This window comes from Eleutherodactylus coqui, chromosome 4 (assembly GCF_035609145.1).
Source record: "Eleutherodactylus coqui strain aEleCoq1 chromosome 4, aEleCoq1.hap1, whole genome shotgun sequence".
In the NCBI taxonomy this organism is placed as follows: domain Eukaryota; kingdom Metazoa; phylum Chordata; class Amphibia; order Anura; family Eleutherodactylidae; genus Eleutherodactylus; species Eleutherodactylus coqui.
In genome coordinates this window covers 89138211-89163314 of record NC_089840.1, presented here as the reverse complement: position 1 = coordinate 89163314, position 25104 = coordinate 89138211, and the positions used below count along the sequence as shown (strand labels likewise).

General features: G+C 44.2%; 1 protein-coding gene across 1 annotated transcript in view; it reads right to left on the bottom strand.

Annotated features, from left to right (window-relative positions):
• PDK3 (pyruvate dehydrogenase kinase 3) overlaps positions 1–25104 on the bottom strand; it is an 88989-nt gene that overhangs the window by 14989 nt on the left and 48896 nt on the right. Inside the window, exons 2-7 of the mRNA XM_066599854.1 lie at positions 17342–17483; positions 15141–15212; positions 3182–3366; positions 2625–2714; positions 1398–1475; positions 335–411 (exon numbers count right to left, since the gene is read on the bottom strand). Of these exons, the coding sequence (XP_066455951.1) occupies positions 335–411; positions 1398–1475; positions 2625–2714; positions 3182–3366; positions 15141–15212; positions 17342–17483 (644 nt within the window). The remainder of the gene's footprint in view (positions 1–334; positions 412–1397; positions 1476–2624; positions 2715–3181; positions 3367–15140; positions 15213–17341; positions 17484–25104) is intronic.

Here is a 25104-nt window from a genome sequence, read left to right as displayed (position 1 = left end):
GGAGCCTAAATGGGATATTAATAAAATGAACTGGTCACATAAAGTTCTCCACAGCGGATGTTCGTAGCCCAATCTATGTCGTCTAATTACGTCTAATAACAGCGGCATATGCACAGGTGGTTGCCCTAATAAAGAGTACAAAACAGGTCCCCATCGCAATATAGCAGATATACTCCACAAATATCCAGTATAATCTAAAGATACTCAACAGTTATATATTATGTTCATAATACATGCAGTATATTGAGGTTAGCCTCCAATTTTGCGGTATAAGATGAATACAATAAAGCCACTTTCAGGAAGTACATATCAGATTGCATTGCTGTCAACCTACCTTAAACAATTCAAACAGCATATGAAACAAATGAGAGGGGACATACACCACTTGTAGTGGCCTACCAGGAGCTTTAGCTACAAAATAAAACAATAAAATACATAAAAATCTAATACAAATAATAAAAGTATATGAAATATACTACATTTAAGTTATAACTACAGTAAAATTCCAATAAAATCGGTATACTTGGGACCGCCAATATTATGAACCATTGGACATACATTCTCAATGGCAGATCCAGGCATGGTATGCTTTGGACATTTAATAGTTATTTTGACGATCAGTTACAAAGACTCTGACAATGACACAAACACACGTGGTTGACAAAGTGTAAAAGCATGCACCAGTACTGATGATGACACATTATAGCCAACACACAAGTGCATCAGTCTTAAAAAGGGGTCGTCAGGGATTTTTTTTTATTGCTAGTTGGGCATATGTTGCTCAAAATCCCTACCATTCAGCAGATTCTCGGTGCCACTGCGACTATGGACAGTGTAGGAAGCAGATTGTACTGCATATAGCGCAGCCGCTTGGTCCTTGTATTGCAGGAGAATCTACTGCGCCTGCAATACCAACCCGGGCCACTATGCTGTGCTCAAGGTGATCGACTTCCTGTTCTGTCCATAGTGACAGAGGCACCGTGAATCAGCCAATCAGTGGGAATCATGTGGTCAGCCTCTGCCAATCTGATAACCTGTCCTAAGGATAGGTCATTAATAGGAAAAAAAATCCAAGCAGTCCCAGACAATCCCTTTAATATCAATTATAGATCCCATGGAGCTGTCTCTGAGGATCTAAAGGGTCTATTAGCTAAATTCCTGTTAGACCGACATGGTACTACTGTTGTCACAAAAACAAAATTTTAGCTGAGCTAGTCTTTATTCTAATGTACATATTAAATATTGGATATGAAAGGTCAGAAATGTTACTCTTAATGATATGTCCTAAAAATATAAGAGAATCATTGCTATCATAGCTTATGGCACTTGTACACATTCTACATGAAGTCATTCCACGTAATAAAAAGTCATTATCTTATGTACAGAGGAGACTTCACCATTGAATTCTTCAATCTTAAATTCAGGTGCTGCCAAGTAGTATTGCTCACACAGCATTTTCGCAGTTTCATAGGCATCTGTAACGAAGAACACGAGGATAATGATGTCTTACTGCAGGCAAAACTATAAAATTCAAACTTTTTAACTAGAGATGAGCGAGCGTACTCGCTAAGGCAAACTACTCAAGTGAGTACCTGCAGGGGGCGGGGAGGAATGAGGGGGAGGGAGATCTCCCCCCCCCCCTTCCCCCGCAACTCACCGCTCTACCCCGCCGACACCTGAATCTTTTGACACGAGCGGGCAGGTATTAGCATAAGGCACTACTTGCTCAAGTAGTTTGCCTTAGTGAGTATGCTCACTCATCTGTATTTTTAACTCAAAAGTAAGCAAACCACACCAAACTGCATTCTCATTCTAACCTTTTACCCAACCAGATAAAGTGTATGTGCTATACTCGACTACTGTATAGAGCCTGCCCTGAAGATTTACTTATGGGGAAATGTTGTCTCTACCCCATGCTTAAACTGAGGATGCCGAAATGCTGCCATTGCTGGCCCTAAGCCCGGGTGAGAAAGAAGAGGGTTGGGCATGAACCAGTACCCCTACCAAGTTAAATTAAAAAAAAAAACACTTTTGCTACGGAGATTACTTTACCCCATGCACTGTACAGTAATTTGAAGCTGAATAAAACTATCCCCCTACGTTATAAGCTTATCAACTATTTCCAACAACCACCATGCAGAAGTGTGAATGCAGCTCTGAATGAGAATGAGCTATAATACAAGCGAAGACAACAAAGTAAAAGTAAAAAAAAGTAAAAAAGCAATGCATCTGTAAAGTCACTAGAGTAGATTATATAGGACTGTGCATGAAGCCGATTGACATAATACCTTCCAATATAAGTTTGTGACTTTTCACCAGTATTTCCTATCTATTTTACACATTATTACATACATATTTCGCAGACAGTACATCACTTCTATCCCCATTGGGGCTCACAGTCCAAGTTCACCCATTAGTATGCTTTAATTTTTGTTTTTTAAATGTGAAGAAATCTGAGTTACCAGAGGGAACCCACAAAAATACAGGAAGAACATACAGATGTTGTCCTTGGTGGGATTTGAATGCAGGACCCCAGCGCTGCAGGGCAACAGTGCTAACCACTGAGCCACCATGTTTTCCTACCAGAATATATATTAGATATACATATCCTGTAGAATGCTTACCTTTCACTACCTCTGGAACATTGCAGGACGGATCAATGCTGCCAATATGTTTTGGATGCGCAGGGTTTATGTCCCCTCCAAACAACAGAGCTAAGAGGCAAACAGATAAAGGAGTTATCTCTGCTGCAGGGGAAGTCAGAAAATAAAATATAACATAGCAGTGTTTACCATGGGGCTCAAGTATGAGAGTTCGTGCATCATGGTGTAGAATTATGCTACTTTCCCCCCCATTTTCTGGGTTTAAGCTTTATAAATTCCTCAGACCGCAGTTAGTAACACCCCGCCTACTAAACCCCAGAGAGAAAAGTTACTAAACTACAGCACAAATATGGCGCGCTCCATAATTTGCATCTTTTTCACCGTATAAAGGTAGTGCGAATCACTTGATAAATGCCCCCTTCAATTTAGTCTATAGCCTCTTTTTTATTCCTCTGAAAGCCCCCAGAGCACCGCTCACAAATGACCACCACTGGGAACGTACAGTTTCCTTCAGACAATATAGGAAACATTTATATTTCCAACGAGTAGCTTTAGACTCGTACAAGCAAGATACTTACTGTGCTGATTAATAAGCATACGGAACGAGATTCTATTTGTGTAGAACCTGTCCAGGAAATACTGGATATTACTGCTGACAAAAGGGTCAAATCCGTACTTCTCTTTGTATTCGATCACTCCTTGGGCCATGGTGGGAACCACATCGTTGTGTCTATTTCTCACTTCAATAAGAACATTTAAAAAGCTAAAAAAAAAAAAAAAGAGAAGGTGGAGAAAAGAAAAGGTCTTTAATTCTTCTAATTCCAGCAGCATATTCTTACTCAATGCAGCACAGCAGCAGCCTTTATATATACAAAGCTAGATTAATGAAGTGTAAGCTGAAAATCATAATGTTTGCACTGTATAATTTTTCCACTGGGCCCCTTTGAGAACTGTGAATTCACCGTGTTCTGCGTGTACAGCAATAAACAGATTCTACATATCTACTGGACTAAGCAAAGCACTTACATGCTGAATAGAGATGAGCGAGCACCAAAATGCTCGGGTGCTCATTACTCGGGACGAAATTATCGCGAAGCGCGAGGGTTCGTTTCGAGTAACGAACCCCATTGAAGTCAATGGGCGACCCGAGCATTTTTGTATATCGCCGATGCTCGCTAAGGTTTCCATTTGTGAAAATCTGGGCAATTCAAGAAAGTGATGGGAACGACACAGCAACGGATAGGGCAGGCGAGGGGCTACATGTTGGGCTGCATCTCAAGTTCCCAGGCCCCACTATTAAGCCACAATAGCGGCAAGAGTGCCCCCCCCTCCCAACAATTTTTACTTCTGAAAAGCCCTCATTAGCAATGCATACCTTAGCTAAGCACCACACTACCTCCAACAAAGTACAATCACTGCCTGCATGACACTCCGCTGCCACTTCTCCTGGGTTACATGCTGCCCAACCTGCCCCCCCCCCCCCGCACGACGCAGTGTCCACAGCACACACCAAATTGTCCCTGCGCAGCCTTCAGCTGCCCTCATGCCACACCACACTCATGTCTATTTATAAGTGCGTCTGCCATGATGAGGAACCGCAGGCACACACTGCAGACGGTTGGCACGGCTAGGCAGCGACCCTCTTTAAAAGGGGCAGGACGATAGCCCACAATGCTGTACAGAAGCAGTGAGAAATATAAACCTGTGCCACCGCCATCAGGAGCTGCACACGTGGGCATAGCAATGGGGAACCTATGTGCCACACACTATTCATTCTGTCAAGGTGTCTGCATGCCCCAGTCAGACCGCGTTTTTTTATAAATAGTCACAGGCAGGTACAACTCCGCAATGGGAATTCCGTGTGCACCCACAGCATGGGTGGCTCCCTGGAACCCACCGGCAGTACATAAATATATCCCATTGCATTGCCCATCACAGCTGAGGTAATGTCATATTAAATGCAGGTGGGCTTCGGCCCACACTGCATGCCCCAGTCAGACTGGGGTTCTTTAGAAGTGGACACATGCAGTTACAACTCCGTGTGGACCGACAGCATGGGTGGATGCCAGGAAGCCACCGGCAGTACATAAATATATCCCATTGCAGTGCCCAGCACAGCTGATGTAACGTCAGCTTTAATGCAGGTGGGCAAAAAATTAATTGGGTGGGCAAAAAAAAGATTACACTGTAGGCGAGGGCCCCAAAAAATTGGTGTACCAACAGTATTAATGTACGTCAGAAAAATTGCCCATGCCCAACCAAGAGGGCAGGTGAAACCCATTAATCGCTTTGGTTAATGTGGCTTAATTTGTAACTAGGCCTGGAGGCAGCCCAGTTAAAATAAAAATTGGTTGAGGTGAAAGTTTCAACGCTTTAATGAGCATTGAAACGTATAAAAATTGTTTACAAAAATTATATGACTGAGCCTTGTGGGCCTAAGAAAAATTGCCCGTTCGGCGTGATTACGTCAAGTTTCAGGAGGAGGAGCAGGAGGAGGAATATTATACACAGATTGATGAAGCTAAAAGGTCCACGTTTTTGATGGTGAGAGAGAACAATGCTTCCATCCACGGGTGCAGCCTACGTATTGTTTAGGTATCGCTGCTGTCCGCTGGTGGAGAAGAGAAGTCTGGGGAAATCCAGGCTTTGTTCATCTTGATGAGTGTAAGCCTGTCGACACTGTCGGTTGACAGGCGGGTACGCTTATTTGTGATGATTCCCCCAGCCGCACTAAACACCCTCTCTGACAAGACGCTAGCCGCAGGACAAGCAAGCACCTCCAGGGCATACAGCGCAAGTTCAGGCCACGTGTCCAGCTTCGACACCCAGTAGTTGTAGGGGGCAGAGGCGTTACGGAGGACGGTCGTGCGATCGGCTACGTACTCCCTCACCATCCTTTTACAGTGCTCCCGCCGACTCAGCCTTGACTGGGGAGCGGTGACACAGTCTTGCTGGGGAGCCAGAAAGCTGTCTAAGGCCTTAGAGAGTGTTCCCCTGCCTGTGCTGTACATGCTGCCTGATCTCTGCGCCTCCCCTGCTACCTGGCCCTCGGAACTGCGCCTTCGGCCACTAGCGCTGTCGGATGGGAATTTTACCATCAGTTTGTCCGCCAGGGTCCTGTGGTATAGCATCACTCTCGAACCCCTTTCCTTTTCGGGTATGAGAGTGGAAAGGTTCTCCTTATACCGTGGGTCGAGCAGTGTGTACACCCAGTAATCCATAGTGGCCAGAATGCGTGTAACGCGAGGGTCACGAGAAAGGCATCCTAACATGAAGTCAGCCATGTGTGCCAGGGTACCTGTACGCAACACATGGCTGTCCGCACTAGGAAGATCACTTTCAGGATCCTCCTCCTCCTCAGGCCATACACGCTGAAAGGATGACAGGCAAGCAGCATGGGTACCCTCAGCATTGGGCCAAGCTGTCTCTTCCCCCTCCTCCTCATCCTCCTCATGCTCCTCCTCCCCCTCCTCAACGCGCTGAGATATAGACAGGAGGGTGCTCTGACTATCCAGCGACATACTGTCTTCCCCCGCCTCTGTTTCCGAGCGCAAAGCGTCTGCCTTTATGCTTTGCAGGGAACTTCTCAAGAGGCATAGCAGAGGAATGGTGACGCTATTGATTGCAGCATCGCCGCTCACCATCTGGGTAGACTCCTCAAAGTTTCCAAGGACGTGGAAGATGTCTGCCAACCAGGCCCACTCTTCTGTAAAGAATTGAGGGGGCTGACTCCCACTGCGCCGCCCACGTTGGAGTTGGTATTCCACTATAGCTCTACGCTGCTCATAGAGCCTGGCCAACATGTGGAGCGTAGAGTTCCACCGTGTGGGCACGTCGCACAGCAGTCAGTGCACTGGCAGATGAAACCGATGTTGCAGAGTGCGCAGGGTGGCAGCGTCCGTGTGGGACTTGCGGAAATGTGCGCAGAGCCGGCGCACCATTCCGAGCAGGTCTGACAAGCGTGGGTAGCTTTTCAGAAAGCGCTGAACCACCAAATTAAAGACGTGGGCCAGGCATGGCACGTGCGTGAGGCTGCCGAGCTGCCACCAGGTTACGGCCGTTGTCACACACGACCATGCCCGGTTGGAGGCTCAGCGGCGCAAGTCAGCGGTCGGTCTGCTGTGTCAGACCCTGCAGCAGTTTGTGGGCCGTGTGCCTCTTCTCTCCTAAGCTGAGTAGTTTCAGCATGGCCTGCTGACGCTTGCCCACCACTGTGCTGCCACGCCGCGCGACACCGACTGCTGGCGATGTGCTGCTGCTGACACATTTTGATTGCGAGACAGAGGTTGCGTAGGAGGAGGAGGAGGAGGGTGGTTTAGTGGAGGAAGCATACACTGCCGCAGATACCACCACCGAGCTGGGGCCCGCAATTCTGCGGGTTGGGTAGGACGTGAGCGGTCCCAGGCTCTGACTCTGTCCCAGCCTCCACTAAATTCACCCAATGTGCCGTCAGGGAGATGTAGTGGCCCTGCCCGCCTGTGCTTGTCCACGTGTCCGTTGTTAAGTGGACCTTGGCAGTAACCGCGTTGGTGAGGGCGCGTACAATGTTGCGGGAGACGTGGTCGTGCAGGGCTGGGACGGCACATCGGGAAAAGTAGTGGCGACTGGGAACTGAGTAGCGCGGGGCCGCCGCCACCATCATACCTTTGAAAGCCTCCGTTTCCACAACCCTATACGGCAGCATCTCCAGGCTGATAAATTTGGCTATGTGCACGTTTAACACTTGAGCGTGCGGATGCGTGGCGGCGTACTTGCGCTCCAACACTTGCGCTAGCGACGACTGGACGGTGCGCTGAGAGACATTTGTGGATGGGGCCGAGCACAGTGGAGGTGAGGGTGTGGGTGCAGGCCAGGAGACGGTAGTGCCTGTGTTCTGAGAGGGGGGTTGGATCTCAGTGGCAGGTTGGGGCACAGGGGGAGAGGCAGCGGTGCAAACCGGAGGCGGTGAACGGCCTTCGTCCCACCTTGTGGGGTGCTTGGCCATCATATGTCTGCGCATGCTGGTGGTGGTGAGGCTGGTGGTGGTGACTCCCCGGCTGATCTTGGCGCGACAAAGGTTGCACACCACTGTTCGTCAGTCGTCTGCACTCTCAGTGAAAAACTGCCAGACCTTTGAGCACCTCGGCCTCTGCAGGGTGGCATGGCGCGAGGGGGCGCTTTGGGAAACAGTTGGTGGATTATTCGGTCTGGCCCTGCCTCTACCCCTGGCCACCGCACTGCCTCTTCCAACCTGCCCTGCTGCTACACTTGCCTCCCCCTCTGAAGACCTGTCCTCAGTAGGCGTAGCAAACCAGGTGGGGTCAGTCACCTCAATGTCCTGCTGCTCTTACTCCGAATCCTCTGTGCGCTCCTCCCTCGGACTTACTCCAATTACTACTACCTGAGTGATAGACAACTGTGTCTCATCGTCATCGTCCTCCTCACCCACTGAAAGCTCTTGAGACAGTTGCCGGAAGTCCCCAGCCTCATCCCCCGGATCCCGGGAACTTTCCAAAGGTTGGGCATCGGTCACGACAAACTCCTCCGGTGGGAGAGGAACCATTGCTGGCCATTCTGGGCAGGGGCCCGGGAACAGTTCCTGGGAGTCTACCTGCTCCTCAGAATGTGTCATTGTAATGGAGTGAGGAGGCTGGGAGGAAGGAGGAGCAGCAGCCAGAGGATTCAGAGTTGCAGCAGTGGACGGCGCAGAACTCTGGGTGGTCGATAGATTGCTGGATGCACTTTCTGCCATCCACGACAGGACCTGCTCACACTGCTCATTTTCTAATAAAGTTCTACCTCGTGGACCCATTAATTGTGAGATGAATGTGGGGACGCCAGAAACGTGCCTGTCTCCTAATCCCGCAGCAGTCGGCTGCGATACACCTGGATCAGGAGCTCGGCCTGTGCCCACACCCTGACTTGGGCCTCCGCGTCCTCGCCCGCGTCCACGTCCTCTAGGCCTACCCCTACCCCTCAGCATGCTGTATTACCAATAGTGCAGAAACAGAACGTTGTAATTAAATGTGCCGCTTATTGGCCTGTGGTTGGAGGCAGACTTCCCTTACGGAACGCACAGCAGAGCCAGGAAACAATTTTGCGCACGCCTGTAGTGAGACGTAGGTGCTTATGACCGAGCTAGTGGAATTCACAGCGCAGAAGCAGTCAAGTGGCCAAAGGCCAGTAGTAGGCCTTAAGTATTTTGCTTCTATTTTTTTTAAATGCTGAGCTGATACAGCAGACAGATACTGTAGGCAGCGTATAATATTATGTATACTCTTTCCCTCTGGCGGGATGACGGCGCTGATGTAACAGAGACAGCAGATCCAGGAAACAATTTTGCGCAAGCCTGCTGTAACGCTTAGCTGCGTATTAATTACGACTACTACCCCCAGCAGATACTGTAGGCAGCGTATAATATTATGTATACTGTTTCCCTCTGGCGGGATGACGGCGATCAATTTTTTGGAAAAAGCCCACTGCCTATATAGCCTGAATATCTCTTTCCCTGCCTCACCAGTACTGGCCCTATACTCTGTACAATGACTGCGGACGCAATGCTCTGCACGGCCGATATACAAAAAAAAATAATTGTGCAACACTGCTAAAAGCAGCCTCCACACTACTGCACACGGTTAGATGTGGCCCTAAGAAGGACCGTTGGGGTTCTTGAAGCCTAAAATCACTCCTAACGCTCTCCCTACAGCAGCTCCGGCACCAGCAGCACTTTCCCTGATCTGTCAGAATGCATCTGTGGCGAGCCGCGGGAGGGGACGATTTATATACTCGGGTGACACCTGATCGCCCCAGCCACTCACTGCAGGGGGGTGGTATAGGGCTTGAACGTCGCAGGGGGAAGTTGTAATGCCTTCCCTGTCTTTCTATTGGCCAGAAAAGCGCGCTAACGTCTCAGAGATGAAAGTGAAAGTAACTCGAACATCGCGTGGTACTCGTCTCGAGTAACGAGCATCTCGAACACGCTAATACTCGAACGAGTATCAAGCTCGGACGAGTACGTTCGCTCATCTCTAATGCTGAACCATTAGTTCCTGTACGGCTCTGGTTAGATTTGCGTTAGGGGATCTGCATAGAGCCTGCGGCGCAGATCCATCCCAAGATCTTAGGCAATACAGCGAAGCGCGTATGGGAAAAATGATGGAGGACAGGATGGAAGCCAGACTACATTAGTCAATAGGATCCATCTGACACTGTTCATTGCAATCATAGGACGGAACCGGCTTTCTATTCACCTGCTCCCATAAAGAAACAGGAAAATAGAACTCCCAAGTGCAGATGCAAAGTCAGCCTATAAAATAAGCAAATACTTCAAAAATGTTGGTGGTCCGGGGAGGATTCTGATTGGAGTCGAGAAGGAATTATTTCCCTTAAATGGAGAAAACTGGATTCTACTTTATTGGGTTTTTTTTGCCTTCCTCTGGATCAATATTGTGGGGGTAATAGACTGAACTGGATGGACATATGTCTTTTTTCGGCCGTACATACTATGTTACTATGTATGTTACTGATCCGCCTTGTGCTCCAAATTATATCCTCATCTCTGCATCTGTCCATGAAATGACCTCACTTCCTTCAGACTAATCACCCAACAGATCTAAGTGTTGTGGTCACAGAATATACTATTTGCCAACCACACCAGTGATCTCTACACTATTTGCGTAGTATGGACATTCACTTTGGCCGGTGAGCTAGGCTATCCGCATAGTAAGCTTGTGCGATCATGCCCCATGTGTAATTCCCCCAGAACCTGGGACAGAACCATGAAGCCAGACACAGTTATGGAAGACTGCTCCCATTCCTGGATAGAGGTGGGAGGACAAGAGCTTAAACAAGAGGACTGATCACAGATGAGTAGACTACATGGTGGTAATGTACATAGAACTGCGGATTGTGCTATAACTATTAGGTCTGGTTTGTCCCTACTTCAGCACCTCCTGGAAGAAGCTGTAGGCGAAATGCATGTTGGGTTCTGAGGTGGAGACTCACGCCTATTACTGCCATGTCTACCACAGTTTTGTAAATTCAGGAGAAGCTTTTCTATGATGGTTAATTATTTTTATCTTCCATATTTAATGCTGGTCAATGGTATTTATTGGGTACCCCCACTAATCCATTTTCACTTCATCCAGGGGTGTAGCCATAGAGGGTGCAGATCTGGGCCTTGGAGCCTTATGGACCCAAAGGCCTCTCTATCATATAAGAAAACACCAGTGTTATAAGTGACTCATGGATGATTGAGGGGCCATATTACAGATTTAGCATTAGGGCCCCCTACATTTAGCTTCTGCCTAATCTTTTAAGATTCTAGCAATGTCCCCAGCTGCTGATGTTGCATTGGTGGGCTTCTTAAGAGAGACTCGATGCATAGGAAAGTTGTGGGGAGGGGAGCCCATGCTGAACTTTTGCATCCAGACCTAGGAGACTTTAGCTATGCCTCGTACTTCATCCATTATCAGTTTTTGCATTTAGCTACTTTATGTATTCTTGAATTAATCTCTATCTTGTTCCTCCTGTATACATTTATATTACTGCATATGTACTGTGTTATATGTGGCCACAGGTCTCTTTCTTAATGGGTAGCTGTGTTAACCTACATACAAATTTTTAACCCCTTTGTGACCAAGTTTTTTTGCTTTTCCATTTTCGTTTTTTCACCCCCCTTTTACAAAAAATCATAAATCCTTTATTTATCCATAGCCGTCGCTGTATGAGGGCTTGTTGTTGTGGGACGAGTTGTATTTTTCAATGGTACTATTTATTGTACCATATAATTTACTGAAAAACTTGCTAAACAAATGCAGCAAAAATGACATGATAACTTTATTCTATGGGTCAGTACGATAAAAAAATTTATATAGTTTTTTTTTTCTTTGCTGTACAACTTTTTTTCAAAGATATTTAATTTTTTTAATTATTTTCTGCCACAATAATAGAATCATAGAATGGTAGAGTTGGAAGGGATCTCCAGGGTCATCGGGTCCAACCCCCTGCTCAGTGCAGGATTCACTAAATCATCCCAGACAGATATTTGTCCAGCCTCTGTTTGAACACTTCCATTGAAGGAGAACTCCCGCCTCCCGTGGTAACCTGTTCCACTCATTGATCACCCTCACTGTCTAATATCTAATCTGTGTCTCCTCCCTTTTAGATTCATCCCATTGCTTCTAGTCTTTACTTGTGCAAATGCGAATAGGGCTGATCCCTCTGCACTGTGACAGCCCTTCAGATATTTGTATACAGCTATTAAGTCTCCTCTCAGCCTTCTATTCTGCAAGCTAAACATTCCCAGATCCTTTAACTGTTCCTCATAGTACATGATTTGCAGACCGCTCACCATCTTGGTAACTTTTCTCTGAACTTGCTCCAGTTTGTCTATGTCTTTTTTTAAAGTGGGGTGCCCAGAACTGGACACAGTATACCAGATGAGGTCTGACTAAGGAAGAGTAGAGGGGGATAATGAACTCACGTGATCTAGACTATATGCTTCTCTTAATTCATCCCAGAATTGTGTGTGTCTTTTTGGCTGCTGCATCACATTGTTGACTCATGTTCAGTCTATGATCTATTAGTATACCCAAGTCTTTTTCAGATGTGCTGCTTAGCCCAATTCCTCCCATTCTGTATGTGCTTTTTTCATTTTTTGCCCAGATGTAGGACTTTGCATTTCTCCTTGTTAAATACCATTCTGTTAGCTGCTGCCCACTGTTTAAGCTTTTCTAGATCTTTTTGAATACTCTCTCTCTCTTCCCTAGTGTTAGCTATCCCTCCTAGCTATGTGTCATCAGCATATTTGATCAGTTTTCCATCAATTCCCTCCTCTAGATCTTTTTTAAAAAATTGTTGAAAAACACTGAGTAACTTCTGTGCGCAATAGCTTTTTTATTTTTCTGTCAACATAGCTGTGCGAAGGCTTATTTTTTGTGGGACGTTCTGCAGTTTGCGTTGGTACCATTTTGACATAAAAACAACTTTTTGATTGCTTTTTATTGAATTTTTTCTTGGAGACAGGGTGACCAAAGAAGTGTATTCCTGGCGTAGTTTATTTTTATTTTTTTGCCGATGTTCATCGTGCAGAATAAATAATACATTACTTTGACAGATTGGACTTTTACGGACGCAGCGATAACAAATATGTATTTTGTTTTCTTATTTAGATTCTTCTATTATAAATATGGCAAAAGGTTTTTGTTTTTTTTAAAATACTTAGTAAAAGTTTAATGCTCTTATTTTTACTTTTTTGTTTAGTCTCCACAGGGGACAACAACTTGCGATGCTTTGATCGCTTCTGCAATATGATGTAATGCCATGGCAGACATGCCTTGATGGGAATTCTGCCATGACAGCCCTGTGGCCTTTCAGAAAGCCTCCGGCCGCCATGACACCCGCATGGCTCCCTGCAATCTTATCGCAGGAGGCCGTATAGGACCTCGAACATCGTTCAGGAGATTTAATTGCCACTGTCAGAACTGATGGTGGCATTTAAACGGTTAACAGTTCTGATCATCCGTGAGGCTGATTGGAGCTGTTGCCTTCGGGTGTCGGCTGTAAGAAACAGCCCGCGATGTACAGAGGGAGATCGAAGCGCAATCTCTCTTCATACATAGCCCGCCAATACAGGCCGTTGAAAGGCGTATCGGCAGTCACTAAGGAGTTAACCTCATTATTCATTGTCTTGTGTATGGTTATTTTCCTTGGTGGGGGGGAGCAGGCTTTAAAAGCACAGATCTACCTTCCTCCCCAGTGACTTTATAAATGACATAGCAAATGAAGAACAGATTTTCTTTTTGCAACAGGATAAGAATTGTAAAACTAATAGAAAAAACAGTTATTTAATACCTTATCATTTGCCCTTTAGGCCGTGGTCAGACGAGCGTGGTTTACACGCTGCTAAGGAATGTGTAAACTACACTGCTGACATTCAGGTATTATGCACGTAAACAGGCTGCCCCTAGCTCCGCGGAGCAGTCCGTTTACATGTCCGTGGTGCAGGCAGCCTGCTTCCACAGCTCCCATAGGAGCCTACCATAAGCACCCTGGACAACGCACACCACGGAGCTAACAGGCGAGTTGGCACTCGCTGTCCATTCTTTTTTAGAAGCGCAGATTCTGCGCTTCTAAAAAGGGTCCGTGTGAGCGCTTCCATATCAACCTATTGGTTCCTATAGAAGCGTGGTTTACATGCTGCTGCACCAGTGTGTAATGCACGCTCATCTGACCGAGCCCTTAGTGCAAATGCTGGGAAAACCTGCTGGCGATACATTAAAATGGAGGCTCTAACAGTTACCTAAAAATGGCATCCGTTACCCATACACAAATGTGGCATCTGTTTAGCGTATATATAATGAGCTTTTCATGACTATATATGTTAAAAAGAAAGCTAAAATAGCCTGCAGGTCACAGATGCCAATGTATGGAATTCATCACAGGCATCCATCTCCCATCAGCTAAATGTTAAACATAGAAGTGATAAAATGTTTATTGCATATGGTTGCTTAATGTAGTCCTGTGACCAATAATATACTGTGTATATGTGTAAAATCTATGTTTTTTTTTATTTTAACAGATTAAAAACACAAAATCTAGGTGCGTTTTCAAAAATGCACGTGTGTTTACAAATGTTTTTGATACACTATTAAATCTTTATATACAAAAATGGATTTTTTTTTACTACATTTTATTTTTTGTAATAATTTCTAAATATTTCAGTATTCACACTGATCACAGCTGTTGTAGGTGGATGTCAGCTATCAAACTGCCCACTAGGTGGTACCGACCTCATTCATTGCATTTATCCACCAGTAACAGACCCCTGTGGGCGCTGTGGGTCTGGGCTGGGAACCATGCTTCACATTTAGTGGGAATGCCCGGCTATTGAACATTTCTGGAACTCTGTTTTCCAGATATAGGAATGAGTTACACATATACATATATATATATATCCCAATTGGCCCTACTCTAAATTATTCCAGGCTCTTTCGCCAAGTTAAAAAAAAAGAGCTAATTACGATACTTCGTTACAGCAGCACGAACCATAATCCCTCGCCATTGGCAAAGCCCTCATTCTTCAGCAGTGCTGGAGTTTATTCAAGAACTGAATTACGTAATGCATATGGAAGAGCTGGTGGCTGAGGTTTCGCTCAACCCTGGAACAAACATGGATTACGTGGACCTCCCTCCAAGATTCCCCAGACTTTTTAAACTTGCTTGAGTGACCGACTGCAGCACTTTTCTGAGTTGCATCCCTATGTATCCATAGGCACTTCTCCGAGGGCTCTCTAGTATAGGGCTTAACCTGTTAATTCTAATTCAAGGGTTGTTCACATCTTTGCTATTTTCCTTATGGACCATAAGACCTATTTGGTGCGCTCCTTGTTGTGACAATCACAGTTCTGCTTAAACTGTATGTAACTGTATTTCTTTCTACTTATTCTGTTTTCTACTTCTACAATTTAATGAACAGATTAAACAAATTAAAAATGCTATGTTTAATATCAGTCCTAAGACACCAAAGAGCTAATATAAGAGGAACTATTTACTTACTCGAACAGGACATCAGAGTCATCAGGGCTCTTGTTCTCATATTCTAAAAGTTCAAGAAAACTCTGCATATACCTAAAACAGAAGCAGAAAAGTCACTTTCACTACATCTTCTCCATTTTTGAGATCTGTAGGCTTTGTTGTGCAGTCATATTACATCATTTGTTTCCCTTTGCAAAATCTTCATTATAAATGACCAAATACTACGGTAGTAGCTGTCAGACAAGAACACAGAGTTGATGCTACAGCCATTGCAGGTCGACACGAGCTGCCATGGCACTCCATCTAGCCAAGCAAGCGGCAAGCCAGCCAGCCCAGAGGTGCCATGCCCCATCAGCGAGGCGATGCCTGGTACTCTGCTTCGTGCTGTCCAAGACTTCCACTGCAGGATGAAGACACTGTTTAGAGGCGCCCTTAAAGGGATATCATTAGTAATTCCATAGTGGAGAGTTTCCTGAGGGTTTCCTCATTATTTCCCCCTTATGACCTGATTTGTCTGACTCTGCTTTGACCTGACTTTTCACGTAGCAACTCGCCTGACCTCCTGACCGTGCCTTCTGCTAGTGATTTCTGGACCTGACCAGGCTTTCTACTGCAAAGAGGTTATGTGACCAGTAAAGTCTATACCCTCTTGAAGGGTTAAAGGTACAGAACAGGAGAATACTTTAAACTCAACAAATTAGTTCAGTCAGAGCTAACTTAATGAGGAACGTTTCTTCACTTATTGATGAGCTTCAGCACTCAGGTACCCTCTTGAACAAGAGTCTGATAGAGGACAGTAGAGATGATCTAAAAGGAAAATTCCAAATTGGCAAATACTATGCAGCTAGGTGAAAACGGTGCTGAAAAATCTGTCTTCAGCTACCGTAGTTAAAAAGCACAGCTGAATACGGAGCTCCAGCTGTGCCTGCACTGTTCTCTCTAGTGCAGCCACAGCTGTTTCCATATAACAGTTCATTTTTTAAAGTCTGCTTTATATTATAGTGATTTTTAAAACATACTAGGTCTGTGCCCCCACGATTGGTGGCACAGCACTGTATTCATTAGTCTGCTGTCTCCGCTGCTATGTTCCCTGACGCTGTGTAAGGAGAAGCCGTTCTGTGCTGCAGACGGCCTCTCCCCTTTACAGTGCCCGTTCCCTGGTGGACCCAATGCACTGTCAGGGTCTCCGTGCCTTGGGTATACATTACTATATGGCATAACCTAATGTCACAACCCTGATGGAGCATTGGGTCCGTCGGGAAACAGGCACTGTGAAGGGGAGCAGTTTGCAGCAGAGAAAGGCTTCTCCTACACAGAAATGGAGGACAAAGCAGCGGAAACATTTATGCTGCAGTACGGCAAACTGTAATCACAGGCATCTTACAAGGATAAACATAAATCTCCTAACAAGAGCAGCAAAGTATAACAACCAAAGCACATATGCAGTCCAATGGAATAGGACAAGAAAGTATAACAAAGTGCGTACCCATGAGGAAGCCGCATGTAGCATGGTGATATGCATGGGAATTGGGGTGGCTAATACAGGCATATATTTTGTGGATATTTTAGCCTGGATTTTTCTACATTGACTTTCTGGAGCATGCATGGTATTTAGGACTTTGCTACTTTCCAATACCTTATCATTCTATTCCACTTAGGACTTTCCAATTTTGGTTATCTTATGCACTTGCACTTTGTTATACTTTCTTGTTCTATTCAATTGGACTCTACATGCACTTTGGTTGTTCTACTATGCTACTCGTTAGGAGGTTTAGGTTTATCCTTGCACGTTGCCTATGACGGATTGCCTTACTGGAACATAAACGCTGTGTCTGACTTTTTTAAGTGTTTTTAATGAGTGTATGCTCACTTTCTAAAAAAGGTTGTTCATTTTATTTTGGGTGTGCAATAATTTTTTGGGATGTGACTTATTGTTGTGTGATGGTTATGTTCACATCCTTTTTCGCACCCTCTTTTCCTCATATTTTGTGGTGCCAATTAGAGAGTATTGATTCTGATTTTGAGCCGCACATGGATGGTATTGTGCTGGTTACTACAGTGAAGGAACCACAATGCTCCACTCACTCCCTCTTTCGGTTGATGATTGGTGTCTCAGGGGTTAGAGCACCTAAAAATTACACATTGAGAACCTGTAAGAAGGATCAGAGCAATTTCTGATAAACTCCTTAAACCTATTTTAACAAGAATGAGGGGTAACTTACCAGGTCCGTACTAACTTTACAGATGGCCTTTGGAGCAAGTTTTCAGGCAGCAAGTTAACTTCTTTAAGTGTGTTTGCAAGCCGTACGGGTAGTTCCTTCCGTAAAAAAAGGTAAGATGTTTTCTCACAGGCATTGTTGCGCCCTGCAACGGAATCAAAGACATCATGCATTTGGTAAATATTTGTGGTATATTCAGATGATGGTAAAATTCTGTTAACATGATAATCAGCTGAGAACACTGTGGGAAGCAGGGACTGACCACAGGTCCACTTGACTGCCAGAAGAACAACCAATCTTACACTGTGACTCTACATTTTGGCTCATAGATGAGAAGTTCCCAAAAAGGGCATATAGCTATACAAGCTTTGTCAAAAAATATCAAGCACCTAAGAGTTGTTGTTTTACTGCAAAACTCTACATGCAGTTATATCTCAGTCAGATATACAAATGATTAGAGTTGTGATGTGATTAGATGAACGATCTTTCCACCTGAGGCTCTAAGTGGTTCCACCCTAGGCCTATAAAAAGGTTCTCAGAAGCTACTTGTATGTAGAGGACCTCTTTTAAAGCTTGTGTAGAGCTCGTTGACAGCTATGAAGGCCTATATGACATTATTGGAATGTAATAAGCTGGATGGTCTTATCGACGAATTGCCCATCAACTGGGCTGTTTTGACAGACTGTTAGTAGGTGTTGTGACCAGTGGATGTAGGACAGCACGCACACAAGGTTACTGGGCCCAGAATACTTTCCACAGACCACTAGTAGAGAGGATTGTCTGATGGTCTGACTAGCACAAGCAGTTCCAATTGTTTCATTGTCCCCCATCCATAGATAGGTGGCACCATCAATACAGGCCCCCGTCTCTGTCGGAACCATTTCAGGTGCCTGACTGAAAGACATTTGGTTTCATGGCACCCACTACATGAACTGTTGATAGGCACTGGGAAGTCTGTCGGTATCTTCAGATAGTTTGGAGAATGTAGAGTCTGGTTAGAGCAGTAGATAGAGATGAGGGAGTTCTGGGTGGTGCAGCACCGTGGAGAGATTTGTGGGTGAAAGGGAGATGTTTAAATTGCATCATAAATTGAATGGGCCGCAGTGGACTAACTGGCAAAGTCAACAATATAGCAGCTGGACAGAAAGATGAGCCTGGCTGATGCATAAAATAGAGAGCAGAGAGTTTGGAAAATTGAAAGTCATTTAGAAACTAGTTACAGTAATCAAGACCAGAATGAATCGGAGTACCAAGGCGGACCCGGTGATACTGCAACTTTCAGTAGCGCTACCGATTGCTTTTAACCATTGAGTCATAGATGCAGCTCATACAACTGCATATAATGCAAAATAAGCTTTAGGACTGCAGCTGCAATATAAAAGTATAACAAAGTGCAAGTTTCCAGCATGAAAAAGGGGCATATTCTGAAGATATGTCTAAATCACTCCCAGAATAATAATGTGAAGGGGAAACACAATTTTCCGTACATTAAGTGTAAATGACCAGTCAGAAATTTGAACAAAATTGATTTCAAAGAAAAACACACAAAAATACACAGCCCATTAATAAAGAAAATAACCATAATTTACCCTACAAATGTAAACGGACTTACACAATGAGTCCTCTTTTAATAGCTGCTTGGTCCTGAATATAAACACTTTGACTAACCCACACTGAATTTACATTATTAAATACCCATTGCTTCCTACACCAGACCAATTACCTTGACATTATAGTGGTCTTTTGAATGAAACCACTCAGTCTTATTTACTAAACAAGCCTTTTTCTGGCTGGATTTCCACTAGGCTGGCAAAATCCACTTCTTTTCTTTCGATAATCAAGGGTTTCTTTCACAACAAGCTCCCGATACTTACTGACTAATGTAATATACATTGAAGAGGGGTAGCTGAGGGTGCTTTCTATTATTGTTGTTGTTATGGGGGCTTCTTTTATAGAATTCTCATAAAGGGAGAAAAGATTTAAAAGATTTTAGTTGAATGTAAAAAATATGATCATTGAGCGCTACCACTTTCAGACATTAAATTCTTGAAACATGAAGTTTACAGTTATCCAAAATCAGAAATGGAGGCTTTGAGTAATGTTCTGAACTAGTATATTATTTATGTCTGCTGCCTAGTCTTTTGCTCCTATAGTTTCTTTAAATAAAAAAAAAAAAAGCTTTAAAAGCATTTATTTTTTATTTTTTTGGCTTTGCTTTTTCATACTGCCTTCCAAGAGCCATAATTTATGTATTTATCTAGAGACATAGCTGTATGAGGGATTATTTTTGCAGGAAGTGTTGTATTATTTAATTGGCACAATTTAATGTACAATAATTGAAAAACTTTAAAAAGTTTTTCAATACATTAAGTAGAATTAAAAGAGAACACTGCCATTACTTATGGAGTTTTTTTTTATGTTGTTCATTATGCGGTAAAGATGACATGTTTACTTTATTCCGTGATTAGTACGATTTCAGCAATACCATTTATTTTTAAATAGAATGCCAGATTGGAAATCAGAAAGGAATTTTTGCCTCTTAAAAATAGGAAAAATTGGCTTCTACCGCATTGTTTTTTTTTTAGTCTTTCTCTGGTTCAACATTGGGGGTTAATAGGCTGAACTGGATAGACATAATGTCTTTTTTTCTGCCTTATATACTATGTTACTATCTTTGATTTTTATGAAAACAATGGAAAACATATTTTTTAAATTTCTTTGGATTTCAAATTTTATGAAAATGAATTTTACCCTTTTGCTTAGCTCCAGGGGGGGACTTGAAGTTGTGATTGCTTGATCACTTGTACAAGATACTGCAATTACTTCTGTATTGCAGTTTATTTTACTTTTATTTGCTGCCTATTAATAGGAACATGTCATAATAAAGCAACAGGAGCGGAGAAGACTGATAAATGGTTTTAGGGGGAAATTCTTCAGCATAAAGGCTCTTTAACAGGGGCGACAGCGATATAACAGCTGTGTTTTGTACAATTTTGCTGCATTTTCTCAAGGCGATATCACGATTTTTTAGCGCTCCTTTGCCTGAGATTTTCGGTGGAGGCTTGAAATATAAGCCCTACTCCAAAACTAAGCCCTAGCCACATTTAAAAAAACCCCAAAACAATACGATACAATACATTAACTAGCAGGTGCTGCCCACTCCGTCGCACTTCTCCTCTGGCAGTTCTGCGGCACTTGTTTGTTGTCTTCAGCCATCCATTCCTGGTCAGGGGGTTCACAAAACCCCCCTCCAGGAAGCTATGGCTCCGAGGCTCAGCTAATCACTGCAGTACTCTGTGAACCAATCACAGCTATTCAATGCATAACTGCTGGGGAAAAGTGCGGCGGAGTGGACAGCGCCTGTTAGGTAATGTATTAGGTTTTTTAATGCAGCTTGGGTTTATAATAGGGATAAACAGTAGGTCTCCCTATTCTAAAAAGTTGCATCGCACTGCTCAAAAAACGCGAGTTTGTGCAATGCGATGCAACACAAAGGAAGGCTCCCTAGGGAAACATGGGCTACAAAACATCGCAAATCAAGGCTGTATCAAGCATGCCACTATTTTTTTGCTCTCGCAATGTAGCAGCCTACAAAATATCACTAATGTGAAGGAACCCATTGGAAAGCACGGGCTTCACATACATGCATTTTGTTGCACCATCGCATTGGCCTAACTTGTATTTTATCCACTTAAAGGGGTTGTCGTCCCCGGGATAAGTCATCAATAGTAGATTGGCGGGAGTCCTTCAATAAGGATCTGTGCCAATCAGCTGTTCTCTGGGCTGATGTCCTTGTGCACTGAGCGGATTCCTACGGAAAACAGCACTGGTCGGACTAGGTATTACATGCAAAGTTCCCATTTATTTCAATGGGACACTGGTCTGCAATATCAAGCCTGACCACTGCAGTGAGAATGAAGCTGTCTACTTCCGGAGGAATCAGCTCAGTGCACAAGCATATCAGCCCAGAGAAGAGCAGATCGGCGGGGGTTCCTGCTGGCTCAACCCACTGATCTACTATTGATGACCATTCCTGAGGATAAGCCATCAACAGTTTACAACTTAACTACCCCTTCAAATCCTTGTTCTTTCTATATTTAGGAGTCCAGTGGGCAGTCCTAATCAGTGATTGATAGCTAGCCCTGTACGTACACTTATACAGGGAAGACTGTCAGTCACTGATAAGTGCAGAAAAAGCAGGGATTTAAAAAAAAAATGTAATTACAAGTTAGGGTGACTACCCACTACAGTTTTTTTTCACAGCGAAATTCGCAGCGTTTTTTTCTGCAGGGGTCTATGCAACATGTAATGTTAAAATCGCGATCGTGCAAAAATCGGGATTTTATGCAATCGCGATTTTAACATTACAAGTCCCATAGACCCCTGCAGAAAAAAAAACGCTGCCAATTTCGCTGTGAAAAAAAAACTTTAGTGGGTAGTCACCCTTAAGCTGAATTTTTTTCCAAAAGAATTACTTCTCAAGCTACTCGGCTGCTCCCATTCTATTAGCTGCTGCCTGCAAATTGGATTGAGTTTACAACATGACAGATTTCCACTGCTCCCCCGTTCTGCCTGATATAGGATTGAGAAGGCAAATTTTAGGTGGATTCATAACTGGCCCAGTGCTTGTACTCAAAGAATGGTCATAAATGGCTGCACATCCAAGTGGAAGAATATATCAAGTGGGGTACCACAAGGCTCTGTCCTAGGCCCAGTGTTGTTCAACATTTTTATAAATGATCTGGAGGAGGGAATTGTTGGAAACAGATCAAATTTGCTGATGACACAAAGTTAGGAGGGATGGCTAACACTAGGAAAGAGAGCGAGGATTCAAAAAGATCAAGACAAGTTTGAACAGTGGGTGGCGAGTAACAGAATAGTATTTAAGAAGGAGAAATGCAAAGTCCTACATCTGGGCAAGAAAAATGAAAAAAAGCACATACAGAACGGGAGGAATTGGGCTAAGCAGCAGCACATGGGAAAAAGACTTGGGTATACTAATAGATCACAGACTGAACATGAGTCAACAATGTGATGCAGCAGCAAAAAAGGCAAACAATTCTGGGATGTATTAAGAGAAGCATAGAGTCTAGATCACGTGAAGTCATTCTCCCCCTCTACTCTTTCTTAGTCAGACCTCATCTGGAATACTGTGTCCAGTTCTGGGCAACCTAGTTTAAAAAAAGACATAGTCAAACTGGAGCAAGTTCAGAGAAAAGCTACTAGAATGGTAAGCAGTCTGCAAATCATGTCCTATGAGGAACGGTTAGAGGATCTGGGAATGTTTAGCTTGCAAAAAAAAAAGGCTGAGGAGACAATAGCTGCCTACAAATATCTGAAGGGCTATCACAGTGCAGAGGGATCAGCCCTATTCTCATCTGCACAAAAAAAGACTAGAAGCAATGGTATGAAACTGAAAGGGAGGAGACACAAATTAGATATTAGAAAAAACTTTCTGACAGTGAGGGTGATCAAGGAACAGGTGACCACAGGAGGTGGTGAGTTCTCCTTCAATGGAAGTCTTCAAACAAAGGCTGGACAAATACCTGTCTGGGATGATATAGTAAATCCTGCATTGAGCAGGGGGTTGGACCCGACGACCCTGGTGGTCCCTTCCAACTGTACCATTCGATGACATTACAGCTTAGCCCCATTCACTTCAGTGAGATAAAATGGAGTGAATAGCAGGCAGGCCATGGGTTGTGTCGGGCATTACAGCTGGGAAAACAAAACAGACACTTTTTTTCTAATATAACAACCCTTTTAAAGGCAGAGTATGCTTCTGGAAGTCTTTTTGGAATATATCATATAGATAATAATCATTCAGAGTTTAGTGCCATCATGACAAGCTGACCAACTACAACAAGGTCATAAATAAACATAATGAAAAGAACTGAGAAAAGACCCTGAAATTTGTAGGACTCAGGGTTGTTTCACATCTACGTCGGAACCTCCGGCCACGGTTCAGTCACAGATGTGACTGCATCTACTGGAAGAAGCGCTGCATGCAGTGCTTTTTCTTCTGTCTCAAAATCGGACGAAAAGCGGACGGACCCCATTATAGTCAATGGAGTCCGCCCTGCTCGGTTTGGTTCTATCCACAGGCAAAAAACTGTTCAGCTGCCGGGGTTCCCCTTTCCTATTCCTCAGAGCAGGAAAGCAGAATCCCTACTGCAGATGTAAAAGCAGCCTTAATTAGCATGATCTGATGTTGGATTTCAGTTATTACGCATCGAAATGCTCTCGTCAACAAAAATGTAATTTCCTTATGCATTTTGAGCTGCTGAATAACATTCTGAGCTCCAAAGTCCCAAAGCACCCACAGCTTTTGAGCAATAATATTTTTCAATAATATAAAAAATAAAACATACAGAAATCGCTGCTTCCACGCAAGATAAAATTAATTTGTGGGCTTTCCTCTTAATATATTATGAGAAAACTTTCAAGAGCATATTAAAGTGGTTCTTATCATATACAGATACTCCCCTACTTGCGAACGTTCAAGTTACAAACTTTGCTAGATACGAACAAGCCTGTCCTGCAGTATGATGCAATGCTATAGCATTACATCATACTGTACAGAGATTGGACAGGCTTCTAAGCCATGCTATAAGCACGCCTTGATAGGCACTCTGCATAGGCAGCCCTGAGGCCTTTCAAAAAGGTCCCCGGCTGGATTGGCAACTGCACTGCATCCCGCGATCTTCTCAAGTCTGACAGAGGCATTTAACCCTTTCCAATCCAATTTGCATCCTGGTTTTCCTAGGGGGCTTACTCTTTTTCTGCAGTTATACAACAGCGCTATATGCTGGATAAAGCAAGTACTGCATGAGGTGACACACTGGATAGGCTCTAACAGCAGACAGGCTGGCAATATACAGTAAGAGAACCCCGACGGACGTCTTCCAACATCGGAGCTGTACAGCCTTAAATCATAATGTCTTAAGACATCAGACAGTGGATTGGAAAGGGTTAAAGCATTAATAGCAGCGATGAGCGTCGCGGCTTGTCAGAGCTGTTGTGGCCAGGTGTCAGCTGTAAGAAACAGACGGCACCCGATGTTGTATTGAGCGGGATCTACCCATGATCCCCTTCCATACAAGCATTTGTCCTATCTGTAATCATATTTTTAAAAGTTTTTAAGTGTAATGTCCATATATTTAGGTAAAAACAATGTTATGGACTATAACACATCTCAATGTAATTTTTCCTTTTTTCTGTAAGATATTGGAAGTTCTAACTTTTAATTTGGTGTATTGAATGTTAAGACTGTGCCAACCAAAGTAAAAAAAATAAAAGTACAACTTTATGATCACCAGAAATAACGTAAGGCCTCATGCACACGGCTGTGATGGGCTCCGCAAGCGGAATATCGCAGCTGAGTCCGTCACGGCGCCCCCCCCCCCCCCCCCCCCAAAGACCCCATACTCGCCTCCGGATCCACTGTGTAGCTCCCGCATGACACTGCTGGAGCGCATGCACAGCACAGTGCATGACGAGCCGGCGGCGTCACGTGACGCGGCCGGTGGGGGGGCGTATTCACGCTATACTTCAGCTGTGCTACAGCGGAAGTATAGCGTGACGAGTGGCTTCCCTTGACTACAATGGAAGACATCCGCACGTATGCCGGTGGCAAATAGGACATGCCGCGGGTAATTTCACGCTGCCGAATTCCGCAGCCTGTACATTGAGCTATTAGGTTCAATAGAACCTAATAGCTCTGGTGAAACGCTGCGGATTTCACGCAGCGGAAATCCGGCCATGGG